General features: G+C 39.0%; 1 protein-coding gene across 3 annotated transcripts in view; it reads left to right on the top strand.

Moving 5' to 3' along the window:
* lysmd2 (LysM, putative peptidoglycan-binding, domain containing 2) overlaps positions 1 to 19,027 on the top strand; it is a 98,334-nt gene that overhangs the window by 55,845 nt on the left and 23,462 nt on the right. For all 3 annotated transcript variants that reach the window (XR_005941424.1, XR_005941423.1, XM_041174818.1), the window contains exon 2: positions 7,769 to 8,109. Coding sequence is in view for 1 of the 3 variants with exons in the window: in XM_041174818.1 (XP_041030752.1) it covers positions 7,769 to 8,109 (341 nt within the window). In the remaining 2 variants the exon portion in view is untranslated. The remainder of the gene's footprint in view (positions 1 to 7,768; positions 8,110 to 19,027) is intronic.

The following is a 19,027-nucleotide window of genomic DNA, read 5'->3' as shown; positions in this document are numbered from 1 at the left end:
ATCTGAGACTGATCTAATGGTGAATTAAATAGGAACAAGGACAAAAACTCTGAATATTTTGGAACATCTTCCTGTGACACGGCCTCTTCAGGAATCTGAGACTGATCTAATGGTGAATTAAATAGGAACAAGGACAAAAACTCTGAATATTTTGGAACATCTTCCTGTGACACGGCCTCTTCAGGAATCTGAGACTGATCTAATGGTGAATTAAATAGGAACAAGGACAAAAACTCTGAATATTTTGGAACATCTTCCTGTGACACGGCCTCTTCAGGAATCTGAGACTGATCTAATGGTGAATTAAATAGGAACAAGGACAAAAACTCTGAATATTTTGGAACATCTTCCTGTGACACGGCCTCTTCAGGAATCTGAGACTGATCTAATGGTGAATTAAATAGGAACAAGGACAAAAACTCTGAATATTTTGGAACATCTTCCTGTGACACGGCCTCTTCAGGAATCTGAGACTGATCTAATGGTGAATTAAATAGGAACAAGGACAAAAACTCTGAATATTTTGGAACATCTTCCTGTGACACGGCCTCTTCAGGAATCTGAGACTGATCTAATGGTGAATTAAATAGGAACAAGGACAAAAACTCTGAATATTTTGGAACATCTTCCTGTGACACGGCCTCTTCAGGAATCTGAGACTGATCTAATGGTGAATTAAATAGGAACAAGGACAAAAACTCTGAATATTTTGGAACATCTTCCTGTGACACGGCCTCTTCAGGAATCTGAGACTGATCTAATGGTGAATTAAATAGGAACAAGGACAAAAACTCTGAATATTTTGGAACATCTTCCTGTGACACGGCCTCTTCAGGAATCTGAGACTGATCTAATGGTGAATTAAATAGGAACAAGGACAAAAACTCTGAATATTTTGGAACATCTTCCTGTGACACGGCCTCTTCAGGAATCTGAGACTGATCTAATGGTGAATTAAATAGGAACAAGGACAAAAACTCTGAATATTTTGGAACATCTTCCTGTGACACGGCCTCTTCAGGAATCTGAGACTGATCTAATGGTGAATTAAATAGGAACAAGGACAAAAACTCTGAATATTTTGGAACATCTTCCTGTGACACGGCCTCTTCAGGAATCTGAGACTGATCTAATGGTGAATTAAATAGGAACAAGGACAAAAACTCTGAATATTTTGGAACATCTTCCTGTGACACGGCCTCTTCAGGAATCTGAGACTGATCTAATGGTGAATTAAATAGGAACAAGGACAAAAACTCTGAATATTTTGGAACATCTTCCTGTGACACGGCCTCTTCAGGAATCTGAGACTGATCTAATGGTGAATTAAATAGGAACAAGGACAAAAACTCTGAATATTTTGGAACATCTTCCTGTGACACGGCCTCTTCAGGAATCTGAGACTGATCTAATGGTGAATTAAATAGGAACAAGGACAAAAACTCTGAATATTTTGGAACATCTTCCTGTGACACGGCCTCTTCAGGAATCTGAGACTGATCTAATGGTGAATTAAATAGGAACAAGGACAAAAACTCTGAATATTTTGGAACATCTTCCTGTGACACGGCCTCTTCAGGAATCTGAGACTGATCTAATGGTGAATTAAATAGGAACAAGGACAAAAACTCTGAATATTTTGGAACATCTTCCTGTGACACGGCCTCTTCAGGAATCTGAGACTGATCTAATGGTGAATTAAATAGGAACAAGGACAAAAACTCTGAATATTTTGGAACATCTTCCTGTGACACGGCCTCTTCAGGAATCTGAGACTGATCTAATGGTGAATTAAATAGGAACAAGGACAAAAACTCTGAATATTTTGGAACATCTTCCTGTGACACGGCCTCTTCAGGAATCTGAGACTGATCTAATGGTGAATTAAATAGGAACAAGGACAAAAACTCTGAATATTTTGGAACATCTTCCTGTGACACGGCCTCTTCAGGAATCTGAGACTGATCTAATGGTGAATTAAATAGGAACAAGGACAAAAACTCTGAATATTTTGGAACATCTTCCTGTGACACGGCCTCTTCAGGAATCTGAGACTGATCTAATGGTGAATTAAATAGGAACAAGGACAAAAACTCTGAATATTTTGGAACATCTTCCTGTGACACGGCCTCTTCAGGAATCTGAGACTGATCTAATGGTGAATTAAATAGGAACAAGGACAAAAACTCTGAATATTTTGGAACATCTTCCTGTGACACGGCCTCTTCAGGAATCTGAGACTGATCTAATGGTGAATTAAATAGGAACAAGGACAAAAACTCTGAATATTTTGGAACATCTTCCTGTGACACGGCCTCTTCAGGAATCTGAGACTGATCTAATGGTGAATTAAATAGGAACAAGGACAAAAACTCTGAATATTTTGGAACATCTTCCTGTGACACGGCCTCTTCAGGAATCTGAGACTGATCTAATGGTGAATTAAATAGGAACAAGGACAAAAACTCTGAATATTTTGGAACATCTTCCTGTGACACGGCCTCTTCAGGAATCTGAGACTGATCTAATGGTGAATTAAATAGGAACAAGGACAAAAACTCTGAATATTTTGGAACATCTTCCTGTGACACGGCCTCTTCAGGAATCTGAGACTGATCTAATGGTGAATTAAATAGGAACAAGGACAAAAACTCTGAATATTTTGGAACATCTTCCTGTGACACGGCCTCTTCAGGAATCTGAGACTGATCTAATGGTGAATTAAATAGGAACAAGGACAAAAACTCTGAATATTTTGGAACATCTTCCTGTGACACGGCCTCTTCAGGAATCTGAGACTGATCTAATGGTGAATTAAATAGGAACAAGGACAAAAACTCTGAATATTTTGGAACATCTTCCTGTGACACGGCCTCTTCAGGAATCTGAGACTGATCTAATGGTGAATTAAATAGGAACAAGGACAAAAACTCTGAATATTTTGGAACATCTTCCTGTGACACGGCCTCTTCAGGAATCTGAGACTGATCTAATGGTGAATTAAATAGGAACAAGGACAAAAACTCTGAATATTTTGGAACATCTTCCTGTGACACGGCCTCTTCAGGAATCTGAGACTGATCTAATGGTGAATTAAATAGGAACAAGGACAAAAACTCTGAATATTTTGGAACATCTTCCTGTGACACGGCCTCTTCAGGAATCTGAGACTGATCTAATGGTGAATTAAATAGGAACAAGGACAAAAACTCTGAATATTTTGGAACATCTTCCTGTGACACGGCCTCTTCAGGAATCTGAGACTGATCTAATGGTGAATTAAATAGGAACAAGGACAAAAACTCTGAATATTTTGGAACATCTTCCTGTGACACGGCCTCTTCAGGAATCTGAGACTGATCTAATGGTGAATTAAATAGGAACAAGGACAAAAACTCTGAATATTTTGGAACATCTTCCTGTGACACGGCCTCTTCAGGAATCTGAGACTGATCTAATGGTGAATTAAATAGGAACAAGGACAAAAACTCTGAATATTTTGGAACATCTTCCTGTGACACGGCCTCTTCAGGAATCTGAGACTGATCTAATGGTGAATTAAATAGGAACAAGGACAAAAACTCTGAATATTTTGGAACATCTTCCTGTGACACGGCCTCTTCAGGAATCTGAGACTGATCTAATGGTGAATTAAATAGGAACAAGGACAAAAACTCTGAATATTTTGGAACATCTTCCTGTGACACGGCCTCTTCAGGAATCTGAGACTGATCTAATGGTGAATTAAATAGGAACAAGGACAAAAACTCTGAATATTTTGGAACATCTTCCTGTGACACGGCCTCTTCAGGAATCTGAGACTGATCTAATGGTGAATTAAATAGGAACAAGGACAAAAACTCTGAATATTTTGGAACATCTTCCTGTGACACGGCCTCTTCAGGAATCTGAGACTGATCTAATGGTGAATTAAATAGGAACAAGGACAAAAACTCTGAATATTTTGGAACATCTTCCTGTGACACGGCCTCTTCAGGAATCTGAGACTGATCTAATGGTGAATTAAATAGGAACAAGGACAAAAACTCTGAATATTTTGGAACATCTTCCTGTGACACGGCCTCTTCAGGAATCTGAGACTGATCTAATGGTGAATTAAATAGGAACAAGGACAAAAACTCTGAATATTTTGGAACATCTTCCTGTGACACGGCCTCTTCAGGAATCTGAGACTGATCTAATGGTGAATTAAATAGGAACAAGGACAAAAACTCTGAATATTTTGGAACATCTTCCTGTGACACGGCCTCTTCAGGAATCTGAGACTGATCTAATGGTGAATTAAATAGGAACAAGGACAAAAACTCTGAATATTTTGGAACATCTTCCTGTGACACGGCCTCTTCAGGAATCTGAGACTGATCTAATGGCGAATTAAATAGGAACAAGGACAAAAACTCTGAATATTTTGGAACATCTTCCTGTGACACGGCCTCTTCAGGAATCTGAGACTGATCTAATGGCGAATTAAATAGGAACAAGGACAAAAACTCTGAATATTTTGGAACATCTTCCTGTGACACGGCCTCTTCAGGAATCTGAGACTGATCTAATGGCGAATTAAATAGGAACAAGGACAAAAACTCTGAATATTTTGGAACATCTTCCTGTGACACGGCCTCTTCAGGAATCTGAGACTGATCTAATGGCGAATTAAATAGGAACAAGGACAAAAACTCTGAATATTTTGGAACATCTTCCTGTGACACGGCCTCTTCAGGAATCTGAGACTGATCTAATGGCGAATTAAATAGGAACAAGGACAAAAACTCTGAATATTTTGGAACATCTTCCTGTGACACGGCCTCTTCAGGAATCTGAGACTGATCTAATGGCGAATTAAATAGGAACAAGGACAAAAACTCTGAATATTTTGGAACATCTTCCTGTGACACGGCCTCTTCAGGAATCTGAGACTGATCTAATGGCGAATTAAATAGGAACAAGGACAAAAACTCTGAATATTTTGGAACATCTTCCTGTGACACGGCCTCTTCAGGAATCTGAGACTGATCTAATGGCGAATTAAATAGGAACAAGGACAAAAACTCTGAATATTTTGGAACATCTTCCTGTGACACGGCCTCTTCAGGAATCTGAGACTGATCTAATGGCGAATTAAATAGGAACAAGGACAAAAACTCTGAATATTTTGGAACATCTTCCTGTGACACGGCCTCTTCAGGAATCTGAGACTGATCTAATGGCGAATTAAATAGGAACAAGGACAAAAACTCTGAATATTTTGGAACATCTTCCTGTGACACGGCCTCTTCAGGAATCTGAGACTGATCTAATGGCGAATTAAATAGGAACAAGGACAAAAACTCTGAATATTTTGGAACATCTTCCTGTGACACGGCCTCTTCAGGAATCTGAGACTGATCTAATGGCGAATTAAATAGGAACAAGGACAAAAACTCTGAATATTTTGGAACATCTTCCTGTGACACGGCCTCTTCAGGAATCTGAGACTGATCTAATGGCGAATTAAATAGGAACAAGGACAAAAACTCTGAATATTTTGGAACATCTTCCTGTGACACGGCCTCTTCAGGAATCTGAGACTGATCTAATGGTGAATTAAATAGGAACAAGGACAAAAACTCTGAATATTTTGGAACATCTTCCTGTGACACGGCCTCTTCAGGAATCTGAGACTGATCTAATGGTGAATTAAATAGGAACAAGGACAAAAACTCTGAATATCTTCAAGCTAGCTTCTTTAAGAGTCCATGTATAATTGTTCTATCATGGACCGGTTCCTCTTCCCTCTCAGCTACCATCTGTTGATCCCTGAATGAAATAATTCCTCCTTGGAAGAGGAAAAAATCAAGTAGTTATATACAATCTTCAAAATGCCTCTCTAAAAGCAATTGATCAAGTAACTTTTAATGGTGTCATTTGATATCAGATCAACTACCTTCTCCTGGAATATACTCCACAGAAGAATATCAAGCAGTAATCTCATGGTGACGTTTGGATGATCCAGATCCTAAGATAATGGTTGAGCGCAGCATTTCAAAACTCTCTCCTGCACCCAGAGATGCAATTGCAATCCAATTGTCAACTATTTGCTGTTCTTGTACAGTGTAGAACAGGAATAGGCCATTCAGTGCCTCAAGTTTGTTATGCCAATCAATTGGATTATGGCTATATAACTGTACAGATTTGTGATAGTCTTGCCTAACCATTGATCATTTTTTAAATTGCTCTTGATGTAAAATTTTGAACATCAACCAATGCACTTAGTGTTGCGGATATGTAATGATCCTTCTGTCCAAGGAATAACAATTATTAATATGCTGCTGGTAAATTGAATGATATTCTACATTTGAAGTAATTGTAATTACCTTTCGTAACAGTTCTTCAATAATTAAAATTTTAAAAACTATTTGGATGTCAATTGGCTGTTAACTTTATCACTGGTATCTGATGCTGCCTAGCACAGGGGGAAATGAGTTCTGGCTGACAAGTGATCAGCATTCATTTTACGTTACTGCGATATCTTCAACATATTACTATGAATATTACAAAAAATTATTGGTAGTTATTCATAGTAATTTGTTTTAGAGTGACTGTGACATGAACTTGAATCTGGGTAAAATGCAGTGATATAAATTCCCTCAGCTTGTGTATTCACAACTACGTTCTTGACATTGATGAACAGTCACCCCACTGGCTGTTGGTTTTGTACTTCGATGACAAGTGAATGCATAGGTTTCTGCTGAAAGGAGCTTTGGAGGATTTTGCATTTGATGATAGGGCAAAGGGATTACCATTGCAGGAATAAACATCTTGGGGCTAATGGGGTAGCCAGAGCTCTCAAATGATTGAAATTCTGAAGTGCCTGTGAACATTTCTGTAATGCAACATGCCTTTTAGCTACAGTAAATCTGAACTTAATAAAAAGATGGGTTTCTACCCAAGCTCACTCATGTGGAGCTGTGCAGTGACAGTATATTCCATAAAATACTAAAATAGAAAACAGTATATTAGAGCAGAGCTAGTGAGCTGATAAAACGTTATAGTTATATCCACTGAAAATTATGGACCACTAAGGGTCCGTAACTTTGAGGTTATGCTATAATGTCTGCATTTTCTGTCTGTTTAGAAAGTCTGTGACCTGTGGTATCACAAACATACCCTGTTACACAGAGTAACTTGAGTTTATTTCTTTTACATCTCAAGATAAACGTGCAGCAAGGGCTGATCATCAAATGACCATTAAGCCAAAGGATGTTGGCGTTGGAGGATTGAAGACTTTGATTTGAGCTTTGTAATTTTCCTGGTAGGTCGGGTATAGCACAGTCAGATACGTTCCACTCCTCCAACAATATGCTTCAGACCCAGCAACGTGATGTATAATCATCATCTTAAGAGCACCCTCTGCTGCAGCACTGTGGCTTCCATTTCCCACACCAATTATTCTTGTACTATAGATATCCGCCTCTTGGAGCTGGACACTGCTCCAACTCAGATACCAAGAAATGTTGTAGCCAAATGATTAAGAATATTTCATCCCATCATTCTGGATTTGAGTCTAGGCCCTAGAGGAGAAAGGCCTCTGTTTTGTACACTGTATTATGTTGCCTTGTCTTTGTACCAATTTAATGCGCATGGAATGCCTGTTCGATTCACTCCAGCGTGTAATTTAGGCTCTGATCTTCAAAATGTGGGACAGGTAGAAAATGTAAAACAGATGTTGTTAAGATGTTAATAACATTTGTCAACATTTTTATTCTAGATGGAGCAAATAAAAAGGACAAATAAACTCTTCACAAGTGATTGCATATTCCTAAGGAAAACCCTTATTATTCCAGTCATGTCTGAGAAAGGGTTACTATTTAATGGACTGAACTCATTGGAATCTCCTGAGAACGAATCCAGGGAGACGTACGCTCTAAGTGAAGAAAGGCAGCTGAATACGGAAGAAGAAAGCTCTACATCTCCGAGTCCAGAAGGTCCTGACAACAGACCCATTCACCCTGAGGAACTGTCTGCCAAAGACTTCTTGCAGAGGCTGGATTTGCAGATTAAACTGTCAACGCAAGCAGCCGCTAAGACAATACAAGAGGATGATGTTGGGTAATTATATTCTAAATAATAGCACAGTTTATGTGAGAAAATGGACTTCCAGATAACATATTTACTGTTATTGAATTTATGGTATGGTGCATCACATCAGCCTTTTGGTATAGTATGGTATGTGTGCTCTGCATGAAGGCAGTTCCTGGCTCATTGTCTGCTGATGCTTCATCCCGAGCCGTTTTCTTGTCAGTTTTTGTCAGTGGTAATTTGCCATTGCTTCCACTTTCAGGGGTATGAGGATGAGGAGGCATGGTCCCCAGTCTACCTCAGACTGAATGGGAATTGAACCCACGCTGTTGGCATTGTTCTGAACCACACGCTAGCCATCCAGCCAACTGAGCTAACTATACAAACAGGTGAATTAGGAACAGGAATGGGCCACTCAGCCACTTGAGCCTGCTCCACCATTCCATAAGATCATGGCTGATTTGATTGTAACCTCAACCCCACATTCCTGCCTACTCCGATAACCTTTCACCCCCTTGGTTAATCAAGAATCTGTCTAGCTCTGCCTTAAAAATATTCAAAGACTCTGCTTTCACCACCTTTTGAGGAATAGAGTTCCAAAGACTCACTCTCCTCAGAGAAAACATTTCTCCTCATCTCTGTCTTAAATGAGTGACCCCTTATTTTTAAACAGTGACCCCTAGTTCTAGATTCTCCCACAACCAGCCCCAATTCAATTTGTCCATATTAAAAATAAGCAATACAATATTTGGTAAATGCCCATTTTGTAGGATCTAATTAGAGAAAATTCATTAACGTTGTCCATTGTGCTCCAAGATAATCCTGGGACTGATGATTGTGAATTTAGTTCTGGACCAAAATTTTGCAAGGTGAATGTTGCTGAAATTAACAGATTTTGTAGTTCCCTTTTAACATGTTTTTGAAATATTAAAGGCATTTAATGATGGTTTGCTGCAAATTAAGCTCAGAAGTCATCAATAATGAGTAAAGTTAATACTTGCAAATCTTTGGCTAAATCAGGTACCTGTTTAGATTGCAATCTGTTACAAAAAAAAATCAACTGTTAATTTGAAGTGACAATAAGTTTACATCTGACAGGTACACCAAAGAGTTAATTAACCAATTTACTCATTATGCAGGAGAGTTTAAGCACCTTAGATCTGCAAACAAACACACATGCATGTTTAACTCAGCAAGTCTGGCAGCATCGGCGGAGAAGAAAAGAGTTGACGTTTCGGACTCGAAACGTCAACTCTTTTCTTCTCCGCCGATGCTGCCAGACCTGCTGAGTTTTTCCAGGTAATTCTGTGTTTGTTTTGGATTTCCAGCATCCGCAGTTTTTTTGTTTTTATCTATGCATGTTTAACTGTCTATTAGTGGATAAAAACTGACCATTCCCCAACATCTATTATTGTGCAACTTACGCATGACTCATTCCTAAATTTTTGTGGTTCATCCACAATTATGCATATAGCATAAATTGCATTTAAGTAATGTGTTTAGGTGTGTAATTAATCTTTAGAGAGATTTTAGGTTGTGGAGATTGGTGCTGAGGAATTGAGTATTTTGGACCTGAGTCAGGTAGTTCAGTCAGCCTTTCTCTGAGATGATATTGCCCACTACAGCATTGTGCATTTTTTCACCTTCCACACCAATCATCCATGTGGTGTGAGTGGAAACCTAAAGGTATTAAATACTTTCTCAGGGCCATGTCCTTTATGAATTGGTGTGACTGCAGTTTTATTTATTTGAATTAACTGAAATAGGCTGAATGGCCTTCCTCATCTGTTTTTGGCCCTCGACTTGGGTTTAAACTGGTTAATTTTATGTAGGATTCTTAAAGCTAACAGCTAAAGAAACTTTCCTCTATTAATCTGACAGCTGCCGAGTTCAAAGGGAAATACACTAACCTGTTACGCCAGCCAGATTTGGAACAGCAATTCATCTTGTATCTTTTTCCCATTTTGCACAGGTGACCAAAAAAAGACTGCCAGTAGTTTCCTTTGACTGTTTGTTAATTCTGCATCACCTCCCATTTATTCATCTTTCTATAGACCAGACTGCTTTGCAGGTTTTGCACAATTCTATTTTTTCCTAATACTGAACGACTATCTAAAAGTACTATCATTCAAGCTGAAGTTAAGACTCTCCATTGCTTGGTAGGAAGCCAGTTGTTTCATTTTGCTTTTTGCTGTGCGGGGCTGAGGTCAAAGCAATTCAGTTTGAGAGAAGATTGTGTGATAAATAGTAGGTTGGGGCCTAAGCTGCTCAAAACCTTCCAAAGTCAACTAATTAACTCTTTGGCTCATGGAACAAATGCAAATAAAATGCTATGCTTGGTGTTTCAGTTTAAAACAAATTTGAAATTACTTATGTCTAAACTTTGACTCCATAGGATGTAAAGGACCCTCTGGCAAATTCCATGTGGATTAAATTCTTCTTTAATGAATTGGGTCAATATTTACAAACAAACAAATTAGCTCGCATTCTAAATGCAAACATGTACATTTCCGTACATTTGATCATTAATTATGGAAATTATGAGCTTTCTCCTGTTCTTTTTTTTCTCACTTAATAGAAGTTTCAAGCCTCGAGTTTTTATCTTTTGGGCGAAATGTGTATTATACTTTCATACTGAAAATATAGTGATTGCTGTGAATTAACTTTAGTTTTGGTATACCCACCAGTGAGCGTAAAAGACCTGGACCAAAGAGTCTAGGGGTAGTGAGCAACAGCTTTCCACAGTGTAATTCATGCATATTTTCAGTTTGTCAGCAGTCAGCCCTTTGTAGATTCGGGTTGACCAACCTGCTAGCTCTATTAGAAAAGTGATGTTTTTGACAGCAAAGGATCTGGCTCTGAATTTCACTACCAACTCGATTTGAAATTGGTTACTCCCAATAGTTCAGCCTTTCCCTTTCTTAAGCAGAAGAAAAAAAAATCAGTGGCTAGATCATTCTCCCCTAACCTTTGGCACCTGCCTTGTGCCTACTGTAATGAAATGGGATCAATAGCATATGGCCATGGAGAAGAGGCACTGTGTTGTGATTCAGACCAGCTGACTATGGAGCTAGGAAAGCAATAAAAATAGAAACATTAAGGGGAGCATTATTAAAAGACACTGGACAAGATTTTTTAAAATTACATTCCAGATACTGCATCACAATAATAACATAACTAGTGGCTATTTTGTTTCAGATCTCTTTTATGTCCTTTGTCCTTGGTTCATTTGATATTCTTTTGTGCTGGCATATATTCATTTCATAGCCTACCTACTCTGTTTTCTAGCTTTCATCAATTTTCACCTTGTGTATTACATACTGTGCTTCATTACCACTTCTGTAACCTTTGCTGTGCAATGTGCTTGGTATTGACTTTGAAGTCCCACTTCATATTTGCAAAATAATATCATTGTGTCATTAATGTCCATGTGCAGCATCTCTAAGGAGAGAATTTGCAGCTTTGAAGTGGAGCAAAGAAACATGTGCTTTTCATTAGTTTCAAACCCTGTTGTGCTGAAATGTTGAACTAGCCCCCGAATGAGTTGTGTTTATTTTCTCTGAATTATTTTCTGCTTTGGTTAAGGCAGTCATTTTTAAATTCCTATCTAAATAAAGCACAAATTTTCACCCTGAGTATGTTGCCTTTGTGGCATTTTTAGTTGTAAAACCCCAAATTGGATTCATTGGTGGACCCATCCGGTGTTTGGAACCAGCAAAGTTTGTCCTGTTGCCGTGATTGTAAATTTTGCAGAAAGATTTCTTTTTGTTTCAGTCTAGGTTATGAGCGTGAAAATTACCAACCTCGAGAGGCACTTTTATTTTGGGTCAGAGCAAATGCATTTCTGCAACATGTACATAAAGCATTAAATATTCTGTTACTCTACCACTTTCTGCAGTTATGAAGTCTGCAGTTATGTTGCAAGGAAAGGGAGCAGAAACATTATTAATGAGAGGGCTGGAGTGGCTGCTATGGCATTTTATGACCTTAGCGCTCCTATTTACTTTCCTGCTTTGATGTAAATGGCACTCCCACAGTAATATTAAGCCGCCACTTTCTACATCACTGAGAAATGCATCAGGCATTCCAGAATCTCTTCCTTGAGCAATAGATGGTAAAGCTGTCTTAATCACTACAACACTTGGTACTCTACCTCCCAGTAGAGTATAAATGACACAAAGCAGACTTCACAAAGAAAAGCTTACAAATGTTTGACTCCCGTGGATTGGATGTTCCAAATAGTAGCAATACCCTTTTTTTTAAAACAATAACTTACATTTATATCGTGTCTTTTAACATGGAATAAATTCAAAGGCACTACAAATGCTTAACCAAAGAAGGAAATAGAAATGTGACCAAAGAGAGAAGTTTTAAGGAGGGTCTTAAATGAGGGATGGAGGTGGACTGGTTCAGAGATGGACTTCCAGGGGGTGAAGTTTAGGTGACTGAAGCCATGGCTGCCGGTTTCAGAATGAAGGGAGATGATGATGCACCAAAGGCATTAGCCACTAGAGCGGAGAATCCTTTGGGGCGAGGAGGAGATTTGAGGTACTCTGGGGTGAGGCCATGAAATTGTGTAAGCGTAAGAAAGAGAATTTTGAATTTGATGCACCGGGAGACCTGGACCCTATGTAGGTCCACAGTGATGGGTGGATTGGAGACCTGATCTGGGATGGGATACAGGCAACAGAATTTTGGAAGAGGAAAAGGCTATAGAAGGCAGAAAACAAGAAGGCAGCCAGACACAAAGATGTGAATGAGAGTTTCAGCCACAAATGGGTGAGGTGGGGTCAGAGGCAGGAGATGGGTGGAAGCAGACGGTCTTTGGATGGAAGGGATATTGGATCAGAGCTTAGCCTGCGGGCATATAGAATTATGTAGTTTCAAACTGAGACAGTGGAAGGGAGGGGTGGAATTTATAGCAAGGGTACAAAGTATATCAGGAAGGGAGAAGCTGAGCACAATTATTTTGGCCTTCCCATTGTTTAGCTGGAGGAAACTGTGACTCATCCACAATAGTATATCAAATAACTACAGGACTTGGGAAAGGGCAAGAAAGTAGGATTCATTTGATTGCTCTTGCAAAGAGTTGGCACAGATGTAATGGGCTGAATTACCTCCTGTCGTGTTGTATAATCCAAAGATTCAATAAATACATAGACAATGGAAGGGTTGACAGAGGTGGTAGAGAAGTAAAGCTGGGTATCATCTGCATACATGTATAATCTGACTCCATGTCTACAAATGATGCTGCCAAGGGTCAGCAGATTGTTGGGAGGTGTGGTGGGAGGCAACTTTCGGTCATTGGGAACTCTTGAAAGAAACAATGCAGTTGTGGGAAAATGAGCCATTGTTGGAAAAGTTAACGATATATTCATATAAGTAAGGGTTGGAGTGGGTGAGTTCAGTCTTACTGGACTGGTCAACTGAGGAAGGCATCAGAGAATGCTCTTGTGGTCATGTAGTGTCAGGGAGGTTGCAGAGATATGAGGAGACAGTGGTCACACTCATCAAGTGAGTCATTTCTAATTTTGGTGAAAGCTGCTTGGTGCTGTGCATAGATGAAAGCTGATTGGAGAGATTTCAAGCATGGAGTTGCAGAAAAGATGGTAGTTTTTAAACTTTATCCAGATGGAAAGCAGTTTTATTCATAATTTGTTTATATTCTTCTGATGGTTGGCTGCTGACATAATTTTTTTTATGAAAACCAATCTGAACTGCCTGATTGCCCAAAAAAAAGGGAAGTTTGTCTTAAGCTCTTGTTGAAGTCTGAAATGTTTGGTCTTTTCTAAAATTTGCAGTTTTAAAAAAAATATTGCATAGATTTTCTTCTGAGCTCATCGCTCAGTTGGCCAACTGAAACTTTTCATATTTGTTTAGATTTATTTTCTCTACTTTGTGGGGGGAAGAAATGGAATAGTTTTCAGAAACGTTGCCTGTTCATCAAATGCAAAGACTGCATTTGGACTTTAATTAAATCAGCTTAATGTAGGTGAATGGTTATAGAACCTGTGGATGTTTGCTTTTGCAAGCACACAAGGATAAAATCTACATGGCACCATTCCCATGGAGATCATTAAATCAAACTTGTGGCTTCCCAATTAATTTAATAATCGGCAAATTGGAAGTATCACAAATCTGGCAAGTTGATTTATCTGATCTGTGCTTGCTCCCTACTGGGAGGACAGCCTTTCAAAATTTATTTTGTGGCCTCTGAGCATAAGAACCATTGTTAAGCTGGTTCACTTTCTTGGTGTTCGCATCCTTTGTCACATCCTCAAAGATAGCCAGTAAAATAAACTGGCCAAGATTTCCCTTTCATGAGCCCCTTTTGGCTATCTTTTCTGATTTTATTTCTGTTCAAATGCATGGAATAGGAGCAGGAGTACACCACATGGCCCATCAAGCCTGCTCCGTTATTCAAAACCATCATGGCTGATCTTGGGCTTTAACTCCAATTTCCCACCCAATCCCCATATCCCTTATTTCCCAAGAGACCGAAAACCTGTCTATCCTAACATTAAATGTATTCACTGATGTGCATCCACAATCCTCTGGGGTGGAGAATTCCAAAGATTCACAACCCTTTTGAGTGAAGTAATTTTTCCTCATCTGAGTCCTAAATGATTGGCCTCTTATCCTGAAACTGTGCCCTCCATGTTTTGGATTCCCCGACCAGTGGAAACAATCTCTCAGCGTCCACTCCATCAAACCCCTTCAGAATTTTGTAGGTTTCAATGTAGGTCGCCTGTCATTGTTTTAAACCCTAGAGAGTTTAGGCTCAATTTACTCAGCATCTCATCATAGGACAATCCTCTCTCCAAGGGACCAATTTAGTGAACCTTTGCTGTGCCACTTTCAATGCATATATATCCTTTCTTAAATGTGGAGGCCAAAACTACACACACTACCCCAGATGCGGTCTTACCAAAGCCCTGCGCAACTGTAGCAAGACTTCTTTATTCTTGAATGCCAGTCCCCTTGTAATAAAGGCCAACATGTTGTCTGCCTTCATAATTGCTTGCTGCACCTGCATGTTAACTTTCTGCATTCTTTGTACAAGCACACCCAAGTCTCTTAGAACATCGACACTTACAAGTTTCTCACCTTGTAAAAAAAATTATTCTGCTTTTATACCTTTATGACCAAAATGAAGAACTTCACCTTCCACCATGTTATACTTCATCTGACATCTTGTTGTCCTAACCTGTGTATATCTCTTTGCAGCCTCTCTGTGTCCTCCCCAAAGTTTACCTTTCCACCTAGCTCAGAATCACCAGCAATCTTAAATATATTACTCTGTCTCTTTATGTAAGTCATTAATATAAGTTGTCAATAGCTGAGGCCCCAGCACTGACCCTTGCAGCAATCCACTATTCACTCCCTACTAACTTGACAAAGCCCCATTTATGCCCACACTTTGTTTTCTATCCATTAACCAAACCTATATCTTTGCTTTTATATTAACCCCAACTCCATGAGCCCTTATCTTGCCAATAACCTTTTGTGTGGCACCTTGTCAAATGTCCTTTGGAAATCCAGGTATACTGCATCTACTGGTTCCCCTTTATCTACCTTACTACTTATATCCTCAAAAAACTCGAATAAATTTGTCAAAGATTTTCTTTTAGAAAGCCGTGTTGATTTGAAGAGAAATCCTGTTTAACAAATCTATAAACTTGTTTTCAGTAACTTTACTCAATATGAATGTCCTCTGGGCTGTAGTTTCTTGGATTGCTCTCACTGTCAGTTTTTTAATAATAGGTGAAACATTTGCCTTTCTCCAGCTCCCATTATTCAATGATCTCTGGAAGAGTTGTGTCAGAGCTCTTACAATTTACTCTCTCAGCTTCTTGAGCATCCTCAAGTGCTTTTTGTGTTGCCTGTGAGGTTTGATTACCTCAAGTTTGCACAGCTGCTCAGCAATAGCGCTGGTAGCAATGTGAATAATGTCACGGCTTGCTTCTGTAGCATCCTGTTGTTTCCCTTCCAAATCAACTAAGTTACCTTTCTCCTTGGTTAGAAAAAGGCAATATAAATTTGTTCTTTTGCCACTTTTAGTGCCACTTTTTGGAAGAGTTAACATTCTTCACATAAGCAGGAATTTTATTGTTAGGGCTCTGGATGAGTTAGTGTCAGGAAGATATAATAATTTTCATGATATTGGAAGTTTTGGAAAGTAGAGTAACAGTGGGGTTTGTATGTATGGGACTTAACTGAATTAAAGACAGTTGGTCTGAAGGTTTTAATGTATCAGAAGAATAGCTAGGTTTGAAATGCTAAGCAGGTAAACATGGGTGAAATTTTAGAATGTGGGGTATAAAGGGAACATTTGCATTTTTATATAAACCAGACTAGCTTGAATTCATAAGAGGAGGTGAAATGTTTCACCTAGCCAGGAGAAGTTAAGAAACAGTGTTTATTTTTCCCAAAGATTACTGATAAAATTGATACTATGATAGTTTTGTTATTATTAGAGGTTAAATCCAAAGAGATAGTTAAACAATGGGAATTTGCATTCAAGGGGGAAATCTGTATAAAGGAGATGAGATTGTGTGTAGGAAAGAAGGAATTCTAAGATCTAACGAGTGTGAAAAGCCTCCAACATCTAAGCCTCAAGCTGCTGTCTAAAGAAACTGAAGTTAAGAAAACTCACTTTGAATTTGGCTGTCCAGGTTATCATGTTACTTTGTCTGGGTCTTTTAAAATACATGTGTTTTACTGTTGCCTTAATGGAGGTGTAATTGGGAGTTAGATTAATTAGGGGATTTAGAAGTTATCGTAGTCACAATTTGTAGATCTATGTATGTGTTTAAAAACACTTCTATTAATAAGGGTTTAATTTAATTTTGTAAGAAGCCTATAAGACTCGGTGGGCTTTCTACTGAAGTCAAAGCCCGCATCTTGAAATAAGTACAAATTGCAAATAGTTGTGGCAGCTGCTTCAAGTTTCCCTCTGGAATTTAGGCAGTTTGGCATATACCATCCGTCTGCCATAACAGTTAGCTACTAAAATTCTACTGGCCCGAGCTGAATAATGTGTGCGGGATTTTCGCTGAACTTGGGAACTGGAGATAAGTTCCACTTGATAATTGTGGATATGGAAAAATCATGCACCATTTGTGGCAGAAAGGAGCTTGATGGACTGTGTAACTTTTAATTATTTCACACTTTATTACAGAATTATTTTTTAGTCTTTCAAGGTAGCAAGGTTAAACTACGTCAGCTTCATTTGAAATTAATACTTACATCCAATTTGTTTTATTCATCTACCTGATGTGTCGTATAAACATGCGTATTAAAGAGCATGAGCTATGAGTCATTGTTTATTCCACTGATGCACTGTTTCATAACTCATCCTATTGCTTTGAGACATCTGGTTAGCCAACTTGATACAATATACAAATGTTTTATTACTCTCTATCATATAGTCTAAATTTCTATCATTCTGGTTCATGTTTCCCCATCTTGGGCCTAATTAATAATTTGTGTGGAGCAACATCCCACTTGCCACCTTGATGAATGGAAATACTGAATCAAAGATTAATTTCAGTGTAGGCTTTGTAAATAACAGAAGTTAAAGCTCAAAATTCTGGAATGTGTAGTTGCTTCATTAGTTTCTGTAAAAGGAAAATCGTGGACCGTTTGTCAGATTGATTTTCAGTTTCCCCTGTTTTTCATTCTTGACAAGAGTGAACGTGCTGCTAAATTAAATTAGATGTGGTTATAAAACGATTTGAAGCTAAACTAGTTATTGACATGCAAGTCTTTTTGATAGCTTTATCTGTTGTGACTAAAAAAAAAAAATTCTTCGAAATTGAAATGCTTCAGAGGGAAATGGCTGTTGTTTCCAGGAGACCCTTCATTGTCGGAAATGCCATGTACTTCGTGAAACCTACCTTTCATCATTGAGTTGATCGGTAAACTTAAAGCAGCTCCGTGATGGATAGCGTAAAACTTTGTTGAAGTGTATTAAACTTATTTGGAGGAATGTCATATGTTCAAATCCTCCCGTGTTCTTGTATTTCCCATCTATGTATCTTCCGCCTGCCATACAATTCTAGCCCTTATGCATTCCCCGCTTCTTTCACCCTACCATTGGTGTAGTGTCTTCAGCCATCTAGGGCCTAAGCTCTGGGATTCCTTCTCTATCCCTCTTTCTTCCTTTAGGACATTTCCTGAACCCACCTCTTGGACCTTTTAGCTTTTGGTCACCTGTCCTAATGTCTCATTCTTTGGCTTGGTGTCAATTGACCAGAAACTAAACTGGACTAGCCATATAAATACTGTGGTTAGCCGAGCAGGTCAGGGACTAGGAATCCTGCAGTGAGTAGCTCACCACCTGACTCCCCAAAGCCTGTCCACCATCTACAAGGCACAAGACAGGAGTGCGCTGGAATACTGTCCACTTACCTGGATGAGTGCAGCTCCAACAACACTCAAGAAGCTTAACACCATCCAGGACAAAGCAGCCTGCATGATTGGCACCCCATCTACAAACATTCACTGCCTCCACCACTGACACACAGTGGCAGCAGTGTGTACCATCTCCAAGATCCACTGCAGGAACTCACCAAGCCTTCTTAGACAGCACACTCCAAACCTGGGAACACCACTATCTAGAAGGACAAAGGCAGCAGACACTTGGGAACACCACCACCTGGAAGGTCCCTGCCGAGCTGACTTCTGACTTCAAAATACATCGCCCTTCCTTCACTGTCATCAGGTCAAAATCCTGGAATTGCCTCCCTAACAGCACTAGGTGTACCTACACCACATGGACTACAACAATTCAAGAAGGCAGCTCACTATCACCTTCTCAGGGGCAGTTAGGGATGGGCAATAAATGCTGGCCTAGCCACATGTCATGAATGAATGAAAACATAATTTTTGATTGACTGTGCTCCTGTGAAGCATCTTGAAACATTTTACTACATTAAGGGAAGTA

The sequence above is a fragment of the Carcharodon carcharias genome, chromosome 26 (assembly GCF_017639515.1).
Source record: "Carcharodon carcharias isolate sCarCar2 chromosome 26, sCarCar2.pri, whole genome shotgun sequence".
NCBI lineage: Eukaryota > Metazoa > Chordata > Chondrichthyes > Lamniformes > Lamnidae > Carcharodon > Carcharodon carcharias.
The sequence above is the reverse complement of the archived record's forward strand: the minus strand, read 5'-3'. Positions and strand labels throughout refer to the sequence as shown.